We start from the raw sequence: 20,597 nt of genomic DNA, 5'->3' as shown, positions 1-20,597 counted from the left end.
CAGGGCTGAAGTGTGTGGTCTTGAAGATCCTCAAGTGAGAGAGACATGAGATGGTTACTGGTTTGAGGGTTGAGGTTCTTCCATGTTCTTTCCAGTACAAACCCCTCTGCCCTGGCACCCCAAGGCTGAGCCCATCAAGAGGGTTCACCTGGGGTGAGGTCTGGTCCTCCTGAGGCCACCAGCAGGACCCGGGAGGACTTTTGGGGAGATGCACATGTCTAACACTTCAGGGGTGCCCCTAGAGACAGGCTTAATTATAGCAGATGTTCTTTTTCTTTTTATTCCTCTCTCAGTCTTTACTCCATAAGCTTTTCAGAGCACATGCTATCTCCTGCCCTCTTCATCTACAAACTGGGGATAAAGATCAGCCTATATAGGCACATCTTTAATATGAACAAAAATCTGCAGTGCACATCCAGAATGGCGATGCAGGTCCCCAAATTGGGTATCTTAACCTCAGAATTGAGGAGACTGAGGTCCACGCAGCAGGTAATGCTGGTCCCTATGAAGGATGTGACTCTCCTGCATCCCTCTGTGTGACGGGAGGAGGTTGTGAGCTCCCTCCCCATGGCACAGCTGTGCAGTGGGCCAACGGGCACATGTTTTTCAGCAAACCCGCTGCTTTTGGTGGGTGCTGGGGTCACAGGATTCATTTCCAGCCATGGACTGTCCCTTGCTGCCCACCTCCAGTGGTGGGAATGGGACGGGGAGCTCTTGATTTGCACTTTGGGCACTTGCAAGGGAGAAGGGCAAGGTGCAAGGCTGGGAAAGGATCGTGCCCATCATCTCAGCTGGAAAATCCTCCTTTGGCATCATATGGCATAAAGGGGAGTCAGCAGGTTGCAGAATAATAGAGGCATCTGTAGAGGAGAGAAGAACTCATGTCCATTTTCATTAAGAGGCACCACAGTTACAATACAAAACAGCACCAAAAAGCCAACAGAACCAGGCATGAGAAGCCTGAATTTACCCAAGCAAATCCATCTGGGAAATGAGGAATCACTTTTGATTTGGGAGCTATGTTGGAAATAGGCTAAAATCACTGTGGGCCTGATTTACCCCCTTGTAAGAATCAGCTGATGCTGCAGGGATTGGGCAAAAGGCTCATGCTCCATGCTTGGAGCCCCGACCACTGCTGGAGTTAAGCTCCTGCTGAGGAAGGTACACGGTGCTGGAGAGACCACCGAGATGTAAAGACACAGGAGATCAAAAAATGTACGTGGCCACTGCCAGGGGTGATGAGCATTGGGTCCAGGGCTTCTGGGGAGGGCAGGGCTTGTGCTCCCCTGTGCATGGCGTACCCCCTACCTGCACCCTTGTTAGAGCTGCTGGAGTGCCTTGAGAGGAGCTCTAACACTGGATTACAGAGCAGGTTTGTGGCCAAGCAAAGGAGGAACCACAACAGGATTCCTTGGCAGGAAGTCAACCCCAAGCCCAGCAGAGAAACCTCCTTAGGTGGTGCCTGGTGGTGTCTCCAATCCCATACAAAGGATGGAGACATGGTAAAGAGGCCCATGGCCAAGGACTCTGGAGCTCTTCATCTGCTTCTGGTAGGCGGATCACTGGGATTTACCAGAAACACCACTGGGCAGGACTCAGCATCCTTTTCCAAACCCCAGCTGGTCAGCCTGGAGGAGGCAGCGGTGCCACACGTGATTGCCTCAGCTCCAAGGAGTTTCTTGTTCCAGCACAGAAAATCAATGGCTTGCACAGCTAATGGCACCAGGGAGTTTCTGCTTGTCGATAGCACTCAGGCACTGGATGTCTCCGGGAGATGCCCAGATGTGTTTCCCAGCACAGAACATTTTCAGGAGCCTCTCTGCACGGTTCCTTCTGCCAGACCACTCACGGGATGCCAGGACAGCAGCACTGCCTCTCGCCACCGGCATCATCGTCACTGGGACCTGGGAGGTCACCAGGCACCTGCCTGAGCACAGGGCTCCCCGCTCACCTGCTGCCCTCACAGCAGCAGCTCTGTCCATCAATAATTAATCAGAGCAATTAGGCAGAGGGCTTGCACACTGTAATTAGCTCTGATCAGTGCAATCTCCCTTCCCAGGGTGGGAGGGGACAGTGAGGCAGCACTGAAAGCACAGCGGGGGGGACAGGGCTGTTGAGCAAAGACCCATGTGCAGCTGCATTTTTTGTGCAAATGCTCCCCTGACCCTTTGAAACAGCCCACAACCCCATCGCCCAAGGGCCAGGAAAACTGATGCGAAGTTATACGTGCGCCTGCTCGTACAGGGGACTTTTGGGGACAGAATGAGCCCATTGTCTTGGGGACACTGACACTTCCTGACCGGCCACCTCGGCCCCAGGTCCATGGAGCAGCAGTCGCCCCCTCCCTGGCCCAGGAGTGTTGCAGCTCATGCTGAGCAAGTTGATGGCCCCAGGAGCCACAAAGAGAGCATCAGGTCTGTGATGAGATGCACAATGAGCTACAACTACCTGAAAGGGGGTTGGAGCATGGAGGGTGTTGGTCTCTTCTCCCAAGTAACAAGTGATAGGACGAGAGGAAATGGCCTCAAGTTGCACCACGGAAGGTTTCATTGGATATCGGGAAAAATTTCTTCCTGGAAAGGGCTGTCGGGCACTGGAACAGGCTACCCAGGGCAGTGGTGGAGTCACCAGGGCTTGAACAGACATGGAGATGAGGTTCTCAGGGACATGGGGCAGTGCCAGCGGTGGGTTAATGGTTGGACTCGATGATCTTGAGGATCTCTTCCAATCAAAATGATTCTATAAGTCTATGTTGCACCTGTGGGTATCAGCAACAGCCCCTGCAAACACACCGCTTTCTCTGCCGTGTTTCTTTGGTGGGTTTCTCAGCTCCTCAGGAAGGAGAAGGCTTCTTGACTGTGACCTTGGGATGGGGTGACACAGATTGCTACCCCCATGGATGCTACGTGACAGCTTAGTGTCTCCATTTTGGAGGCAGTCAGAGCGCTGGAGGTGTTTCTTAAATGCTGAGGTGGTTAAACCTGCTGGTGCAGGGAGCAGAGCTGCCCGCAGCGCTTGGCATGCAGCAGTGGTGCAACTGGGCAGGGGGGAATCTACTGAGGGACCCCCAGGATCCTGCCACAGCCCTTAGGTGGACTCGCAGATGCCTTTGCCAGGATGCCCGTGTGATGGGTATGGCCACCTGCCTCGTCTTTCTGTGTCACCCTGCCCTGATAGACCCTGCCTGCCGCCTGGGCTGCGTTTGAGGCTGGGACAGCTGCTGGGGTTTGGATGGGGACAGGGCAGGTGTCCAGGGGTCCCTTTGGGCTGCGGAGATTTGCACCATGGGTGCTGGCTCCATCCGTGCCGGGCCGTCAGCCACCTCCTAAACTTCAGAGGGAGCTTAACTGGAGGGAGAGGAAGGCAGCTCCGCTGATAAGATTTTCCTTGACAGATACAGCGTGAAAACAGATGCTACTGGCTGCAGATGTAATGAAATACATAAATACCAAGACTTGCTCAAATAAACACGGGCATCCGCTGTAAGGACGAGCTCAGGAGCTCCCGCCAGCAGCAAGCGCAGAGAGATTTGGGGAGGGAGGAGAGGCCCTGCCTCTGCCACAGCATTTTATTCGGGAAGGTGACATATTACCGGTGTGCTGGGTTTATCCTCTGCGCCCAATCCGTCCTCTGTTTAAACCAATAGCAAGAGTCTCCCTTTGATATTCATGTCGATTGGACGTGATTTTACATCCAGCAACACAATAAGTGATTTTCTTTTTTCCTTTCAGACCTCTCTGATCTTTTCCCCCTCTCCTTTCAACTTCCTCAGTCCCACAGCTTTTCTTGGAGATGTTTTTGGTGCTGTTGTTTTCTTTTTAATTTTTATTAGATTCCTGAAATGCGTCTTTCCATGTATTGATTTCACCTGACATCTGAAGGAAGGCAAAGAAGGAGGCGCAGCTAACTCCAACGTGCCCTCACAGCTCATCAAAGCAAATTTAAAACCTTGCTAGAGCTGCCAGGGCAGCACAGCCCCTGGGCTGGGACACCAGCCTCGGAGGAGGGACACATTCATCTCTTGAGGCATCGTTTTTTAATTTATATATACATGCACGCTGCTGGTTACATCAAGCTATCACTCTTGCCAGAGCATCTTTCTTTTCAATCATCTCCTGTACAGGCTGTAATGGTACTTCTGGGAGTGCGGGCTCGAGGGCGGGGAAAGGCAACTGTTTGTGATAGCAGGCTTTGATTTTTTATAAATTTCTGCTGCAGAGACACTGCTTAAAATGGTCTGGAAGAAAAAGAGAAATGGTTGGCGGGGAGAAGACAACTCGCTGGTGGCTGCAGTAGCACAGGGAGGAATGCACACTGCTTCGGGGGTGTCAGGCTGCATCAAGCCCCAGGCATTGCTGTGCCTCAGTGTCCCCATCTTTGTCCCATAGCTTCATGCTGGAGAAGGATCCATGTTTCCCCGGCACTGTGAGCTGTGTGACATCCACACTCATGCACCATCCTGGAGACAGACATTCTGATAGCATTTTGGTAGAGAAATTCGAGGTGAAATAAGCCACCATCGGACAGTTAATCTTCCTTTTGCTCTGCTCTCCTTCCCCTTGGCACAGCATCCACCATCGTACCAGTCACTGAACACCTGACATACAGAAAGCAGCACCCGAGAGAGAGGCAGAGAAACGCCGTCGAATGGGACAAAAGGGCAGGAGGGCACCAGTGCCCATCTCAGTGCTACTGGGTTTTTCGGGTGGTTGATGGAGGAGGGTTCCCCTCAAGCTTTGAATGCTGCTGGCTCCCAGAGATTAAAGGGATGTGTTTTTTCTCCTCCTCCTCCTCTTCTTCCTCCCATACACAAAGACCAAATAATTTTGCACTAACAACCTGATGTCATTTTTAACCGTGCTATCACTTCATGGTGCAAAGGCAGGACCGGTTTGCCGGGAGAGTGTCCGATCCTCCTTGTGGCCCTGTGTTATGTTTCCAGGACCAGATATGGCCCTTCCTTGCCAGAAAGGCTCTTCCACGGCATTCCAGGGATTGCAGAGCTCTTGGGCTCTTTTGGAAAGAGCAGCATTTCTGTGATGCAGTTTTTTCCTGCGGTGACCTGGTCGGTTACACTTCCTTAAAACAGCCCTGGCCACCACAAGTGATTTCCTTTCCCAGCGCTGTTGCGGGCTGTGCTGCTTCAGAGCCCGGCCAAACCCTGGCCATTGAACCGGGAGCAAAACCAAACTGCTGCTGGTCTCAGCTGGGCAGGGCAAAAAGGATCAGAGGGCAGGTTTCTTCTGCAAAGCTTGCTGTGAGGTGTTAATTAGCAGTTCACTGGCAACTCATTTTGAGCCATGGAAACAGGGAGGCTCCATGGATGTTCTAATATCTGCCTGGGGGTTTTCCTTCCCCACTGTTCCTGCATGTATCCCACTGCTTGGATCAGTAACTCAGGCTGGCAGGAAAGATGGAAAAGGCACCTGGAGGCTGGAGAAAGGTGCTCCCCAGGCTGGGCTGTTCAGGAAAGGTGTTTTGGGGTGCAGGGGAGGGGTACGCAATGCCGTTCTGCTGCGCCTCATAACCCCGCTGCAGCTTGCAGGCTGTGTAATGGGAAGATGCTGATGGCCAAAGTCAGCAGCACCTCTGGGAAAGCCCAGCCTTGTGTGAACAAGCTGTGTGGAACTCCGGCTTCACATCTCTGCTTCATTTTCATCCCTTTTCCAGAGGACAGCTGAGGGCTGTGGCCAGGTCCCAGTCTGCTGGTGCTGGGACCAGGCATCAGCATTTGCTGAGCAGGGACTGATCTTCCTTTGCTGCTCAGTCACGCTGGGTTGTTTCCTGCTCTGGCACCGAGGAGCTGTGTTGCTGCAAGCTGCAAACCGCAGGGCTGGTCCAAAACCCTGCTCTGCATCCTCCTCCTCCTCCTCAGTTATATTGCAATTGCCATTTCAGGCAGTGCACAAACTCACCTTCATGCTGCAGGTGAGCTCGAGGTAGACCTGGCCATGCACAGGGCAGTGCTGACCCCAGCAGCACAGGGGTGACACCATCGCTCTTCTGCATGGCTTCAGGCTGACATACCTTATTCTGAAAGATCATTTCAGTCCATCCAGCCTGGATACCCGGGCTCTGACAGGCTGGTTATTTTTAAGAAGTCATACCAGGGAGAAGGACCTCACTTTCTGGAGGTAAGAGATGAGTCCTGCCCTTAGCACATGACTGGGGCAGGTGTTACTAGAGGCCAAGGAGCACATGGGGCTGATGGCTTTAATCACAGCAGCTTTATTTATTGCTCTGGGTTGCAATGGCTTGGTGAAGAGCTGCCCTTATCTGCTAACGTCAGCCTCCCTTCAAGAGGGATCTGGACTAGATTTATGTGGGAAAGGTTTGCAGCAAGTCCATCCCCAGCTGCTTTTAATGCCTTCTGTGCTGCCCAGGGGGTCCTGAGCAGGACATGGCTTGGTCCAGCTGGGAGCAAAGTGGCAGATGGACTTCAAACAGCAAACTCACCTCGAGTTTTCTAGATCCGGTGACCAAAAGCTGCTCCCACCTCAGTGGGAAACAGCAGCACAGGGCTGCTCCTCCTACATGAAACAGGCTGTGCCTTCCTAAAAAAATCTCATTCTGGAACAACCAATGCTTGTTTTCTTGCTAATCTCCAACTTCTCTTGCTGCTTCGAGCTGGTGGGACAGCAGCACAGGTCAGCTGTGACAGACCAGCTGTTTTAACCCATTTCCCAGTCCCTGATGGAGTCAAGGCGGGTACCCAGCATGGGCTGGTGGCAACCACCACCACCACGTATCATTGCATCCATTCCTCCAAGCTGTATTTCCAGAAGCACAACCCTTGGGTGCTTAGTCTTGTAAGGATGGAGCCTGATACGTTATTCTGGTTTCTTGACGTAAAGTGATGCCTTCTTCCCCAGAACTGAGCTTTTGGTAAGAACAGGGACTTGAGATAAAGTGGTGTCTCTGTGGGCTCTGATCTCCAGGGCTGAGCCAACACCTTCCTTGCCCTGGGAAACTAAAGTAAAGTCCATAAAGACATACAAAAGCCATAATAAACACGACACCAAAGCTCAGTTCCCACACCAGGAGTGTCTGAGGGTTGGGCAACTGTTACTGGGACGTTTTGATGTGATCCCAGCACTGAAGTCAAGCGTCCAGGACTGGCACACTGGGCTGCATCAATAAATCCCTGAGCAGCACCACGTGCATTGCTGGGTCCTGCAACCACCTGGTGCTCAGCCCTTGCACAGCATCGTCCCCAGCCCCTGCACAGCATCGTTCCCAGCCCTTGCACAGCATCATCCCCAGCCCTTGCACAGCATCGTCCCCAGCCCTCGCACAGCATCGTCCACAGCCCTCGCACAGCATCATCCCCAGCTCTTGCACAGCATCGTCCCCAGCCCTTGCACAGCATCACCCCCAGCCCTTGCACAGCATCATCCCCAGCCCTTGCACAGCATCATCCCCAGCCCTTGCACAGCATCGTCCCCAGCCCTCGCACAGCATCGTCCCCAGCCCTTGCACAGCATCATCCCCAGCCCTCGCACAGCATCGTCCCCAGCCCTCGCACAGCATCGTCCACAGCCCTCGCACAGCATCGTCCCCAGCCCTCGCACAGCATCGTCCACAGCCCAGCACTCCGAGGCAGCTTCACGTCTCCCACCCTGGCCTGGTCCTGGAGTATTTGCTGCAGCAGCTCCAAGGGAGGACAAATCCAAACCTTTGCATTACCAAAGTGAAGTCCTGCAAAACCCATTGGGGTGAGAAAGGGGCCACAACCCCCCCGAGCAGCAGCCCCATGAGGTACCTTTGGGAGTTTGGCTGGGAATGGCCATCTCAGATAACACTGCTGGGAAGAACGTATGGACCTGGAAAAGGCCAGATATGAATATGCATGCCTAGCTGAAATGCTCCCTTTGAGGAAAGTCTTCCTCCCCTATTAAGTAATTAAATAAAGCCCCAAGCTCTACTAAAATTAAAATAACAGAATCCATTTATTCTGGCAGGACCCACTCGTGGCTGCTCTTGCCAAAAACATTTTTGTGGTTCTTGTCTTTTCAAGTGGCTCTTTTGCAATAAAACCCAGATGCCATTAGTCCAGGGAGGCCTCCAGGCAACTGTTTACGTCCATGAAAGATGCCCTTTGTAATTAATTAATCTCCCAAAAGCTGTGGCAGCACATTCCCCGTGGCTCCTGGCGTGTCCCTGCCCGCCGGCCTGGCAGCGGAGGTGCCGGCTCATTCCTGGGCGCTGAAGAAAGCTTTTGTGTTGCAGCCTCACCATGGAAGGGGTTAATCTCCTCCTTGGGAAGACGCAGCAGAGATTTCAACACTTATCCGAACACAAACAGAAGCCATCCTGCCTTCCTGCTGCCGGTTCCGCAGCTCCTGCTCTTGCTTGACAGCAACTCACAGTTGCAGGAGCTGCGGGACGGGGACAAGAACCAGCTGGGGAGCAGTGGGGAAACAGGGTATAACCTGGTTCCTTTCACCCTTTCGGGGGTTCAGGCACTTCCAGTTGACTCAGTCATTGCAGGGGGTCCAAAGAATCTGGGAAACGTGGGCTTTGGTGCACATGGGTGAAAAAAACAAGACTGCCCTGAGCAAAAAAAACTATCACATTACATTACATATTAGTATTCTGGTTGGAAAAGACCCTCAAGATCATAGAGTCCAACCATAAACCTCACACTACCAAGTCCACCCCTACCCCATGTATGAATGGCCAGAGCAAAGAGCCGTCCAGCCCAGTACCTTCCTCCAGAGGGCAGCTGACATCAGGTATCTACTGACAAGTGTATCAAAGCTGGTGGTCTGTAGGGCTTCTTCTCCTCCTGTCTCCTCCCAGCTGAGGGCAATTGGGGTTGGGGCTCCCCATGGCTGAAGTGGCTTTGGGACCCTCACATTTCATGGCCACCCGTTCGTTTCGTCCAGCATGAATTTGGCCAGGCTGTTTCTGAACCATTTACACTTTTGGCCTTTGCAGCATCATCCCACTGTAGAATTCTGTGTCTGCTCAGCAAAGGCCATCCTCATGCTGGTTTTGAACCCATCTGCATCTTTAGTGTGACCAGCAATTGCCTTTATGTCTTCATACCCTTCAGGATTTTTTCGTTTTGGTTTTTGTTTTTTTTCTCCAGCCTGAATGTCCCAAATTCATGGAGTTTCCCCCAAACAGAAACCCTCAGCAAAAACCAGCAAATATTTGGCTTCTCTAGGACCATGTCTTTGCTCAGCCTTTATGCAATGTGGCTGCAAATAGAAAGAATTGCCCTAGGAAGGGTCAGTCCTCACTGCCTCATTTGTAACATAACAACTCAGCCTGGGGTTTGGTTGTTATTGGTGTTTTTAGCTGTTGTTGGCTTTTTGCTGTTGCTTTTTTGATAGATGAGTTTAATTTTGCTGGCATATTGCACAGGTTTGCAAACCAGATGTTGCTGCTGCGAGAGGGTCACAATATCACGGGCAGGGAGCCGTTCATCACGGCACACGGGTGTCGCAACCGCCGCGGGGTCAGAGACGAGGGGTCAGAGCACTGGGGGGATGTGGGTCCCTGCTCCTCGGGACCCGGGGCTGCAGTTGCCATGAGAACTGCTGGTGGCACAGGGTGACCCTCACTGGTGCTGCAGCCACCTCCCATCCATCTGCCATTCCCCTGGGAAGGACCGGACTGGTGGAAGGAGACCAAGCTGCCGAGAGCTCTGCTGAGAGCCTGGATGCAGGGACGGGTTTGTGTGACCACATGATGATGGCGTGAATCACCGGTGTTTTGCAGGTTCTGGCTCCTGTCCAGGGGTGATATACAGGGTGACGTGATAAAGCTGGTGAAGGGTCTAGAGAACAAGTCTTAAGAGGAGCGGTTGAGGGACCTGTGGGGTTCAGCTGGAGAACAGGAGCTGAGGGGAGACCTTCAGGTCTCTGAACTGCCTGAAAGGAGCTTGGAGCCAGGGGGGGTCGGGCTCTGCTCCCCAGGAAAAAGCGCCAGGAGCAGAGGAAACGGCCTCAAGTTGCGCCAGGGGAGGTTGAGGTTGGATCTTGGGAACAATTTCTTCCCCAAAGGGCTGTGGGGCATTGGAACAGGCTGCCCAGGGCAGTGCTGGAGTCACCATCCCTGGAGGGGTTGGACAGACACAGAGATGAGATTCTTAGGGACATGGGTTAGTGCCAGTGTTAACAATTGGACTCAATGATATTGTGTGTTTCTTCCAACCAAAGCGGTTCTATGAATGTGTGTGAGGGGATGGGATGTGGTGTGGCAGGTGAGAAGGAAAGGAGCAGGGAGCGCCCAGGATGAGCAGACAAATGGCTGCTCATGTAGCTCCTCCACCTTCCTGCCTTGCCTCTGAACTCCCAAGGGAACCATGAAGCAGGATGGACGCGGCCCCACGTCCCTTCTCGCTCCCGGCTGGGAGAGCTTCCCAAAGTGCTGCGTGTAGGATTTCTCTGGGTGGAAGGAGGAAATTGCTGAGGTCAGGGGGCTGATATTGCACATTTTTATGTGACATCAGCTTGCTGCCACCTTGAAAATACCAAAAGATAGAGGCTTACATCCTGGCCCTTGAAAATCCCTTGTGCCTTGCAGGAAGGGAGTGTTGTTACTCCAGAAATTCTCTGTTATTCCAGGGAATTTAAGCCAATGTGCAGGAAACCCCAGTGCAGGCAGGGAGGAATTTAAAGGGATAGGACATCAGGATTGTAGAGATGGGCTGTGTTCTTACAGTGCCATTCAAGAAGGGAGGTGGGATCCCCCTGAAGAAGCCCCCAAGATGCCCTTGAATAGGCAAAATAGGTTTAGGTCTAATTCTAGATAAATGGGCAGCCAAAGTAAGAGGAAATGAGGAGTGTGTTTGGCTGCTTTGCTGAATCAGAGCATTACGGTCCTCCTCGCGATCCATGCAGGGAAGAAATAAAGCTGGGCTGGAGGCGTGAGGCTCAGGAGCATCCTTGGTACCCAGGACATCCCTGGGGCATTCGGCACTAACGTGTCCCTCTCTCCCCCTCTCTCAGAGACCTCATGCCCAGGACCCTGGAGGGGCAGATCACCATGGAGAAGACGCCCAGCTACTTTGTCACCAAGGAGGCCCCAGCCCGCATCTCCTCCATGTCCAAGGGCACAAAGCTCATCGTGGTGGTGCGGGACCCCGTCACCAGAGCCATCTCGGACTATACCCAGACGCTCTCCAAGAAGCCCGATATCCCCACCTTTGAGAGCCTGACCTTCAAAAACAGGACTACGGGCCTGATCGACACCTCGTGGAGCGCCATCCAGATCGGCATCTACGCCAAGCACCTGGAGAACTGGCTCCTCTACTTCCCCATCGGGCAGATCCTCTTCGTCAGCGGGGAGAGGCTGATCAGCGACCCCGCGGGGGAGCTGGGCCGGGTCCAGGACTTTCTGGGCCTCAAGAGGATCATCACCGACAAACACTTCTACTTCAACAAAACCAAGGGCTTCCCCTGCCTGAAGAAGGCAGAAGGCAGCAGCAAACCCCACTGCCTGGGGAAGACGAAAGGCAGGACCCACCCCGACATAGACCAGGAGGTGGTGCAGAGACTGCGGGACTTCTACCGGCCCTTCAACATGAAGTTCTACCAGATGACGGGGCAGGACTTCGGCTGGGACTGAGGCTGAAAGAAATAATTTAAGAAAAGAAAAATATAATATAATATATATTTTTTTTACATATTAGTAGAGAAGGGGAAAATACAGAAAAAAAAAAAATAGTTGTGCTGAAACATGATTGGTTCTGATTTTTTTTTGCTTTTTGTCATTTTCTTTCTTCTCGCAGAGGTGATGTGTCTGTCCAGAAAAGGAGGCTGTGAACAACCTGGTCCTATTGCCATGGCCTGCAGCTTAGCTGCCTCCTTCAATGGGCCCAAGGTTTAGCACTGTTTCTGCAAAAAAAAACAAAAGTAAAAAAGGTGCAAAGTTTCCCCATGTCCTCAGAAGTGAGAGGGGTGCTTGGGGGAGCTCAGAGCCTTCCTGGAAGGTCAGCCAGGTTTTGGCTTGCAAATGCCGTTTTAGACCAAACCTCATCACTTTTGACAATTAAACAGAAGAGGCTTAATAACTAACTTGGCTTTCAAAACCTTACCTTAGGGGATTTTTTTTTATTGCATGAAACCTTTGGTGAAATTATTTTCATTTATCCAATTTTTTGTTTGACTTCTGCCCTCCCTAAATCAAGCTCTTTTCACCAACCAAACTTATTTTTCATCTTAAGAAGCCAAAACCAATAATCCTTTGTTGTGTTTTGAGACAAAACAATTTTGGTAGCCAAAAGTGAAAGAAAACAAATGATTCTTTTGACTCAATGATGAAAACTGCCAGGTAGTCAAAAGGCTCATTCACGGGGGTTGGCTCTAAACCAGAGTTCCCCATTGCCAGCACCATGCACCCCTTTGCTATGCTGACAGCAAAGTACATTTCCCCGGGGGGGACACCCATCTGCAGGGATTTGGGTGATGGGCAAGAAAGGTCCACACTGAGATGATGCTTGTGATACCCATCTTAAAGGTGATGGGGGACCCACCGTCCCACCACTCGTATGCAGGGAAGAAGTTCACAGTGTCTGGTGGATGATATTTAAGCCATACTGAAGAATGTTTTAAGTTGAGCCAGTCTTAATACAGCAGAGAAAGGGTTTTTTGGGAAAAAATGAACAAAAGTCATGTCCAGAAAGGGGAGAGAATGAGGAGATGCTGGAAGGTTTCTTGTCCTTTCCTAAAGGAGAACTGAGGGAGAAACAGGAACAGGAACATGGGTTGTGCGGGGCTTTAAAAATCGTCAGGCAAAACGAATCTCCTGTTTGCAATAACCAGGAGCTTTAAATTCTTCGCTTTGATCCTTATCACCTTTTTTGGCTGGTAGAAGTGTCTCAGCAACAGAAACCTATTAGTGAAGCAGGATCTTGTTATTACCGTGGGCTCATTTATCTGCTGGCTCTTTATCTTCAGCATTTTCTGGACTGTAGGAGCATCTAATTATCGCTTGGTGCTGTATAAACACAGCTCCCTCTCCCGAGTCTAACTTTGGAAAGGCCTGGATATGGTAAAACAAACTACGTGGGGGATCATCTGGTAACCTGGGTACCAAGCTCACCATGTACCTGCACACCAGGCAAGATGTTAATAAAATCACAGCAGAGATTGCAAGGAGTCCCAACGACACGAAGTCCCGGGACCTTCCTATCCCCTGAAGACACACCGGTTTTACATGCAAAGCCCATTTCCCAAGGTAATTAAAATAAGTTCATTAGTGTTGTGAGGCCCCAGGACCTTGTCCCACCCTTGCTGCCCCAAAGCCCCACCTGAGCTCAGGTGTCCATGCCCCAGCTGGTGATGGGCTGGTGGCACCAAAGCCAGGCTGAGCTCAGGGGTCTGTCCTGGCACAGCACAGCTCAGTGCCACCCTCACTAATACCTTCAGGCTTTTCCCACCTTCTTGTTCCAGTGTGTCCCATTTTAAGCCCCTTTTTGGCAATGTCCTGTGCCACATCTGGGTAAACATTTTACATAACTGCCTTCTGCAAACGCCTTACAGCGGAAATGCAGATGGGGGGGTCACACAGACCCCAAACAGCCCTTTCTCTTACCTGCCTCCCTTCAGCCCCTTGAAGTTCATGCAAGAGATGATGTGAGAAAATCGGAGATGGATGAGCAGCTTTGGCTTCACGGGGTCGTGGTCCCTCCCAGCATCTCTGCAGCTCATTGCTGGAGCTCAGAGCTCCCAAATCAGAGTCACAGAATCCCAGCCTGGTTGGGCTGAAGGGCCCTCTGCAGATCCCCCAGTCCAACCCCTGCTCACGCAGGGTCACAGAGCAGATCACACAGGTGGGTCCAGGGGGTTTGAATGTCTCAGAGAAGGAGACTCCACACCCGCTCTGGGCAGCCTGGGCCAGGCTCTGGCACCTCCCAGCAAACAAGTTTCTGCTCATGTTCACATGGAGCCTCCTGTGTTTCAGTTGAAGTTGGAAGAGTGTTGGGCTCTTGGTAATGGTCTCCCTTACGTACCACTGTGCCGGCCAGATGAAGGGGAATGGGCTTAAGGTGTAACCAAAACGGTGGGAGTTAATTCATGGGAAAACCTTTCTAACAGCAAGGCTTGTTGGGGCAGGACAGGGCCACGGCCACCATCCCTCCCATGCTCTGCTCTTCCATCCCAGTCCAAAGCCAAGCTGGTGGCGAGGACAAGGCACCACTCACGGGCACGACTGAACTGTGCAGCACCACTGAGGCACCGAATCCGAGGTTTTCCAGGCTGAAATGATTTAAGCATGCCATTTCTTTGGTATTTCAAGGAGATGTAAGGTTGGGCTGATCTGTACATGCCTTTGACAAGCGTAAATATCACTTAAGAGTATGATTTTTAAAAAATCAATATAATTATATTGCTATTGTCTCTCAAACGGTCACATTTAGATTGATAAAAAGCAGCTTTATAGTACTACAAATTGTTCTTCCCATATTGAACCGGCTAGCCAGCCCTTCACACAAATTAATTTCTAGAACTGCCATCGAATCACCGTCATTAAATCAGTATATAGCTTTGGTGTGTACACAAGCCCAGCTATCGTACCTGCCTTTACAGAACTCTTCCCAGCACACCGATCTCTGCTACATAGCCATACGTTCCCCAAAATGCTTGAATGTCTTACACCCACTGTTTTCTGAGGGTTTGAGCCCCTCGGTGCACACCTTGGAAAACTGTCGGGGGAGCTGAGACTGTAATTGATTTTTTCGACCTGGGCCATAAGTATTTTTGAAAATCTCTCCATGTATGAACAATGGCTTTTAAAAAGAGGTCCCGCAATCAAATGCTTCGAACTCTAATAACATTTAAGCCTCTAAACTCTTTAGGTTTATTTTAAAACCCAGCCATGAAGTTTAGATTATTGTAACCTAAGAAGAATTGGAAGTAAACTGTTGAAAACTGCTCCCCTCTTAGGCCTACAATAATGCACATGTGTACTAGGAGGAGAAAGCAAAAACAGCTATAAATAAAAGTTAAAGTGATGTATAAAGTTCAACTAAAAAGAAAAAGCAGAAAAATCAATACATTAACTATGAGAAACTAATTAGGTGTATTCAAATTCTTCTGGTTTCAATAAACAAATGTGCCATTAGGCACTGATGAAGCTCCGGCTTATATGCCACGCAACATTTAGATTTTTAGAACATGTAAAAGAAAAACAAAACAGAACACACCTTTATAAAGCATCCTGTCAATGTCAGGTGTTGAATTAATCTTTCACATCTCCGCCACCCCGCTTTGCACAGCAGTGGCTCTCGGAGGCTTTGCAAAGCAACTCACACCGCTCAGCCCCACAAACGGGGCACAGAAAGCACCATAAGCTTTGGTACAGGGGGCTGAGCACAAGTATTGCACTTATTCTTCAAAAATCTGTTGGTTTGGGTTTTTTTTCCACTGATGGTGACGTGTTTTGGCACAGGCTCCTAGAGCCCAATTCAGACATATAGCTGGAGGTGAGACCTCCCTTTAGCCCACTGCAGCCAAACCCCAAGTGCAGGAAGGCTCTTTGCATCACGCTTCAACTGGCCACAGCTGGGAAATTTCCGAGAAATAGGTTTTTCTTTACCAGTGCAGCTTGGCAAGACTAAACCCAGACCCTTTGCTGTGGCGATTCGCGTCACTGTGATTTCTGGAAGGGCGAAGACCCGGCTGCTGCATCCACCTTGTACTTGGTGCTGATTTTGTGCCATGGGGAGTTGAATCAACTCTTAAGAAAATGCTGCCACCCAATAATTTACACAGTTAAAAGGAATATAAACATGCCATGAAAATCAGTATATGGACTCCTCTACCTGGTATTCGGGGTGATCTCTGGAGCGCAGCACTAAGAAGTTAAATTTCCAGCTATCATTTGGCCATGTCTACCCTGCACCGAGCGATTTGGATCCTCAGCCTCCTCAACTATCCCATAGACACACTGGCACACACAATGGTAGGTGTCCAGATTAGGAAAAGAAAACAAAAATTGCCCATTTTCTTAACCATTAAAAAAATTCTTGTTCGTATATAACGGCTTCTGGGTTTTCTCTCCTCCCTACCCCTTGCTTGGTGATACTGTCATCCTTCTCCCTGCGGTGCTATTTCAGTATGAAACAGAGTGATTTTCATTTAATTTAAGAATGAAAAAAGCACACGTTTAATAAAGTTTACGGGTACTGAGAGGCTGTGCTCTCTTTTTGCTGGCGGCAGCAACCTGGAAAGAGTAGGCAGGTTTATGACAAAAAAAAGGAGGAAAACACAGAATTACCCACTTACGGCTGATTTTAATCTCCCAAACCTCACGCACCCCATGGCTGCCAGGGGGTCTGTCTGCTGTGACTCCCCAGCCACGGCCTTGGTGGCATCATTTCCATGACCTCGGACCTTCCACTTTACATTTCTCCAGTGAACTTAACGTCATATTCTTTTAATTGCAAAAATCCTTGAAAAATCAGGTCTTCTGGCTCACCCCACCATTCAACCCATAGCCATCGCTGGCCCTGCCACGTCCACAGTGTTTCGGCCCCAAATTTACTGAATTCCTGCTTTTCCCCAACCTGGTGGGAGAGGAATGGACCCAAATCGCGGTGCACTGCATGAAACCCGAGGTGGAAGCAATGCCCCAAGAAATATATACAGCGGAGCAGGCCCCGTAGATCAGGTTTTCTGTGTGGTCAAGTAAAGCGATATTCTATTTACTTTTTTAGATGTATAAACAGATTAAGTCCCAGGGAAAATACGCTCCCAAACTTCATAATATTTTATTAAACCACTGAAGTTTAATATAATCTTTTGGCTTCCACAGAAAAATGTTCCATTTCTTTTCTGAGCACCTTTGATTTTATTTTCTTTTAATTACCGTTATCCGGAGTTAACAATGTGGGTTTTGCACTCCACCCAGCGAGGACTATCCAGATTAGAAGTGGGGAATTTTGCTGAAATACAGAAATATCTATGTGGTGGTAAGAAATCAGCAACGCCTGGGGTGGAAAACTCCGGAGAAGCCAATGTGCAGAATGAATTCCCCTCCGCCAGGCAATAACGAGGCTGCATTCCTCAATTCATAGCATTTATTACCTAAGACGTTGGCCAGCTATGGCTTTTGACAAAAAATTATACCTCCTTCATCTTAGTGCTGTCCACACGGCTGCTCGAGCTCGCTCCATCCCGCAGGCTCATTGCTCCGTGGGGACAATTCTCATTAATCCAGGTCCAACGCTGCCCTCGGGCTCACACTGCACCGTGTGAACGCGGCTTTGGATGCATCGTCTGTCCCGGTGTGAAGTTGCTGGCGACGGCCAACACTGCGCTGAGCCTCCGGCACAACGCCTGGCCCGGGATCTTCCAAATCTGATGACCCAGCAATGCCCTAAGGACAGCCCAGCTCATGGTGGAAGCTGCTGGGAGCCAAGCAGAGGTCTTCAAGAAAGACTCAGCACCTGCGTTTCAGCGTCGTTAAATAGGAATAATAAGGGTAATAATCATCTCGCAGTTCTTAACTGTGTAATTTATGGAGGCCAAATTCACTGGTGGGAGCGTTACCCAAGGTCCTCAGCGCAGCAAATGGACTTAAAACACAGTTTATCAGCCACAAGTACCTGCTCCCCTCCCAAAGCTCTTGGCTATTTGCTCTCCTGCAATTCGGAACAGTCCTGGGAGCGGAGGGTCCTTCTTCACTGACACACCAGCATCTGGCCTCTGAGAGTTCCTCCATTAACGCCAGGGCAATGGTGATGCTGTAGACAGGATTAGACCTGCTTGGCCATGGTTTCTCCAGCTCATTTCTTTTGTTCTTTCATCAACAGCTGTGATTTAGGGCATGTGAGCAACATCTAAAGGAAATGACCGAGGGGTATTGGCTGGGGAGCACTTAACTTCCCTTGTACAGACCTTATGGAACAAAATCAATATATTTTCTATATTTCTTACTGCTGGAGACCCCCCACGGCTGGGCAGAGATGGCAATGGAGTGAAAAAATTCTCCCAAGAAGGACAAGTTTAAGAGCACAGAGGAAAGTGGATGAATGCATCATATCGACAGGGCAAATGCAGTCAGGAATCTAATGACCTGCCTGTCCGCATGCCTGCAGCCGCTCGCTGCATCTGCAGCTCCCCAGGGCTCTGCTGGTGCACAACGGCCCCGCAATGGGACCCGTGTGTTTGGGGGGTGCAGGAGGTTTGTGCTGCGACAACAGGCTCCCCACGCAACCAGGGAAGGCTCCGGCGAGGCGCGGGGCTGGTGGAGGCAGAGGAGAGCATCCAGCCCTCCGAGCACATTATCAGTTCAGCAGCATCACAGGATTTGCTGGATTGTCAGGAACCATTTCCTACTGGTTTGTTTTGGGTCAGTTTTGTTTGTTGGTTGTTTCTTGTTTGCTTGTTTTTGTTATTTTTTTAAGCAGGTCTTCCAACTAAAAGATCATGTCTGCTCAGCCCAGAGCACGTCTGTTGTCCAAAGTGAAGCCACAGACCAAGGACACCAATTCAGGGGCGCACCTTATCCCACAGACACATCTCTAGCCACCTGCCATGGGAATCATAAAGATACAACCAATGGCATCACTATACCATGATTAAAAAACCAAACAAACCTCACTGTGTTTCCCTGTAACTCAAACCCAGTGTTGGCCTGAGACCAAACTTCTCCGTTTCGCACAATGAGAAGATTCAAGGTCAAATGAAGAAGTTATTTGTATGGCTACCCATGTGAGCTGCTGGCAGGGCTGGGGCTCAGGACATGGCCAGCTTGGCCCGTATAAGATGGATATTGCCCCCGTGTGTACTGGTGAACTAGAGGTGCCAGATGAGCTTTCTCTGGTCCACAATTACCCCAGTCCTGTCACAACCACTGCCTGGTCACAACCATCACCCCATCAGCCAAACTGTCATCCTGGTTTGACACCCTGTATTTTACCAGCTTTACTGAAGAGAAAAACGTCATATGTTTCTACTTTTCGAGGAGCTGAGCTGTCCTTTAGATAGCAGCTGCCAGCATAAATATACACGAGGAACAGGTTTTTAGTTCCTGAAGAATGTCTAAAAATTGTAAACAAATCTCAAGTCATACGGGGATAAACAGTCAGAATTTCAATATTGTTTATAGCTTGTAAAAAACAACAGTCGTTTGAGTTCAGTCAAGCCAAGCATTTTGGATAGATAATTTTTAAACATTTGGTTTCAATTCTCCCCAACCTTCAACAAAGAAGCCCCATTCATGCTATACTTAGCTTACAATTCAAAATGAAAAGTATTATGGACTAGAGAACCGGATGTTTCTATTTCAAAAAAGAAATGGTCTCAGACACTGGACCATCTTGGAAGAGCCTTCACAGAAAAAGAGAACAAAAACACTTGGTCAAGAAGTTTATCCAGGCTGATCTTCTCCTACGTAGAGTTTCGGTTCTGTTGAATTAGTTGTTTCCTTTGCTTAACAAACAAGAATACTCTGTCTAAAAGAAAATATTCCTGACAAGTACCATTTGTCAATCCAAGAGCAGAAACGTCCCTCCTTGGCCCGGTCCTCCCCGTCAGCACCCACCAGCCCTCCCTGGCACCGGCCCCACTCCCACGCAGACGCTTTGCAACCGGGCAGAGTGGAAAACAGAGTTCTTTAATTTCCTCTTCGCATTAGAGCTCATTACGAAAAATCCAGAGGCCCCTCGTTGAGCAAACGTCTGCATTTGCATGTCTTCTGTAAATGTTTAAATTCTATTATCCTCGAGAGGTTTCTTTTCTTGTGTCTTTCCTGTACCACTGACACTGGCCTCCTTCTCTGCCCACAATTAATTCTTGAAATATATATATTTTTTTCCACTTCTGACACTGTCTCTCAGCTGGATGGCTCACATTTGCTAGTCCTCATGTCAGGAAATTACCTGTTTAAGCTATGTGTTGGTATCAGTGATTACTCAGTCAAGTCAGGTGGCAGTCCTCCCATTCCCAGGCTGGAGAACACATCCCTCAGAAAGAAAGAAGTTGAAAATAGTTACTATCAAGCTTTACTAGGTGCATTTTAAATGCTTAACTGCCCCTCCTGAAATGCATCAGATCTGAGGCCTGTGCTCATTTCTTGAACCAGTGTTTATTTCCAGCCTCCCAGTACCTACAGGAAAGCTGAGGAGGGACTTTATGTAGCGATAGGACGAGGGGTAATGGCTTTAAACTGAAAAAGGGGAGATTTAGATGAGATATAAGGAAGAAATTCTGCACTATGAGGGCGGTGATGCCCTGGAACAGGCTGCTTGGAGAAGCTGTGGATGCCCCATCCCTGGGAGTGTTCCAAGGCCAGGCTGGATGAGGCTTTGAGCAACGATGCAGAAGAAGTTGGAGAAGGACACGTTACCCAAATTGGTAGTCCCCAGCCCATTTTGCCCCAAGGCAGCAACACCGAGGCTGAATAAAGAGCCAAACAGAACAGTCTACTACTTGTTCTCTTACAAAGGACTTCGGCATCTCACAAGCAACATATTACTCCAGCATATAGCTGTTGTCCCCTGATCCAGATTTCCTACAGACGCAGGCGTGCGTTTGTGCACACGCAGGGGTGTCCGCGTGGGAGACTGGAGCATTTGCAGTTTTGGCGAGTCCTCCGCGCACATCAGAGTGTTCCCGCTCTGAAATACAGGGGAGGCA

General features: G+C 50.0%; 1 protein-coding gene across 1 annotated transcript in view; it reads left to right on the top strand.

Moving 5' to 3' along the window:
- LOC309446859 (heparan sulfate glucosamine 3-O-sulfotransferase 3A1-like) overlaps positions 1 to 11,793 on the top strand; it is a 31,507-nt gene extending 19,714 nt beyond the window's left edge. The window contains exon 2 of the mRNA XM_082067012.1: positions 10,962 to 11,793. Coding sequence (XP_081923138.1) covers positions 10,962 to 11,580 — 619 coding nt within the window. The 3' untranslated portion in view covers positions 11,581 to 11,793. The remainder of the gene's footprint in view (positions 1 to 10,961) is intronic.
- The last annotated feature ends 8,804 nt before the right edge of the window (positions 11,794 to 20,597 follow it).

Source organism: Streptopelia decaocto, assembly GCF_964273445.1.
Source record: "Streptopelia decaocto genome assembly, chromosome: 16".
NCBI lineage: Eukaryota > Metazoa > Chordata > Aves > Columbiformes > Columbidae > Streptopelia > Streptopelia decaocto.
Note: the sequence above shows the minus strand (reverse complement) of the source record. Positions and strands in the feature narration are given on the sequence as shown.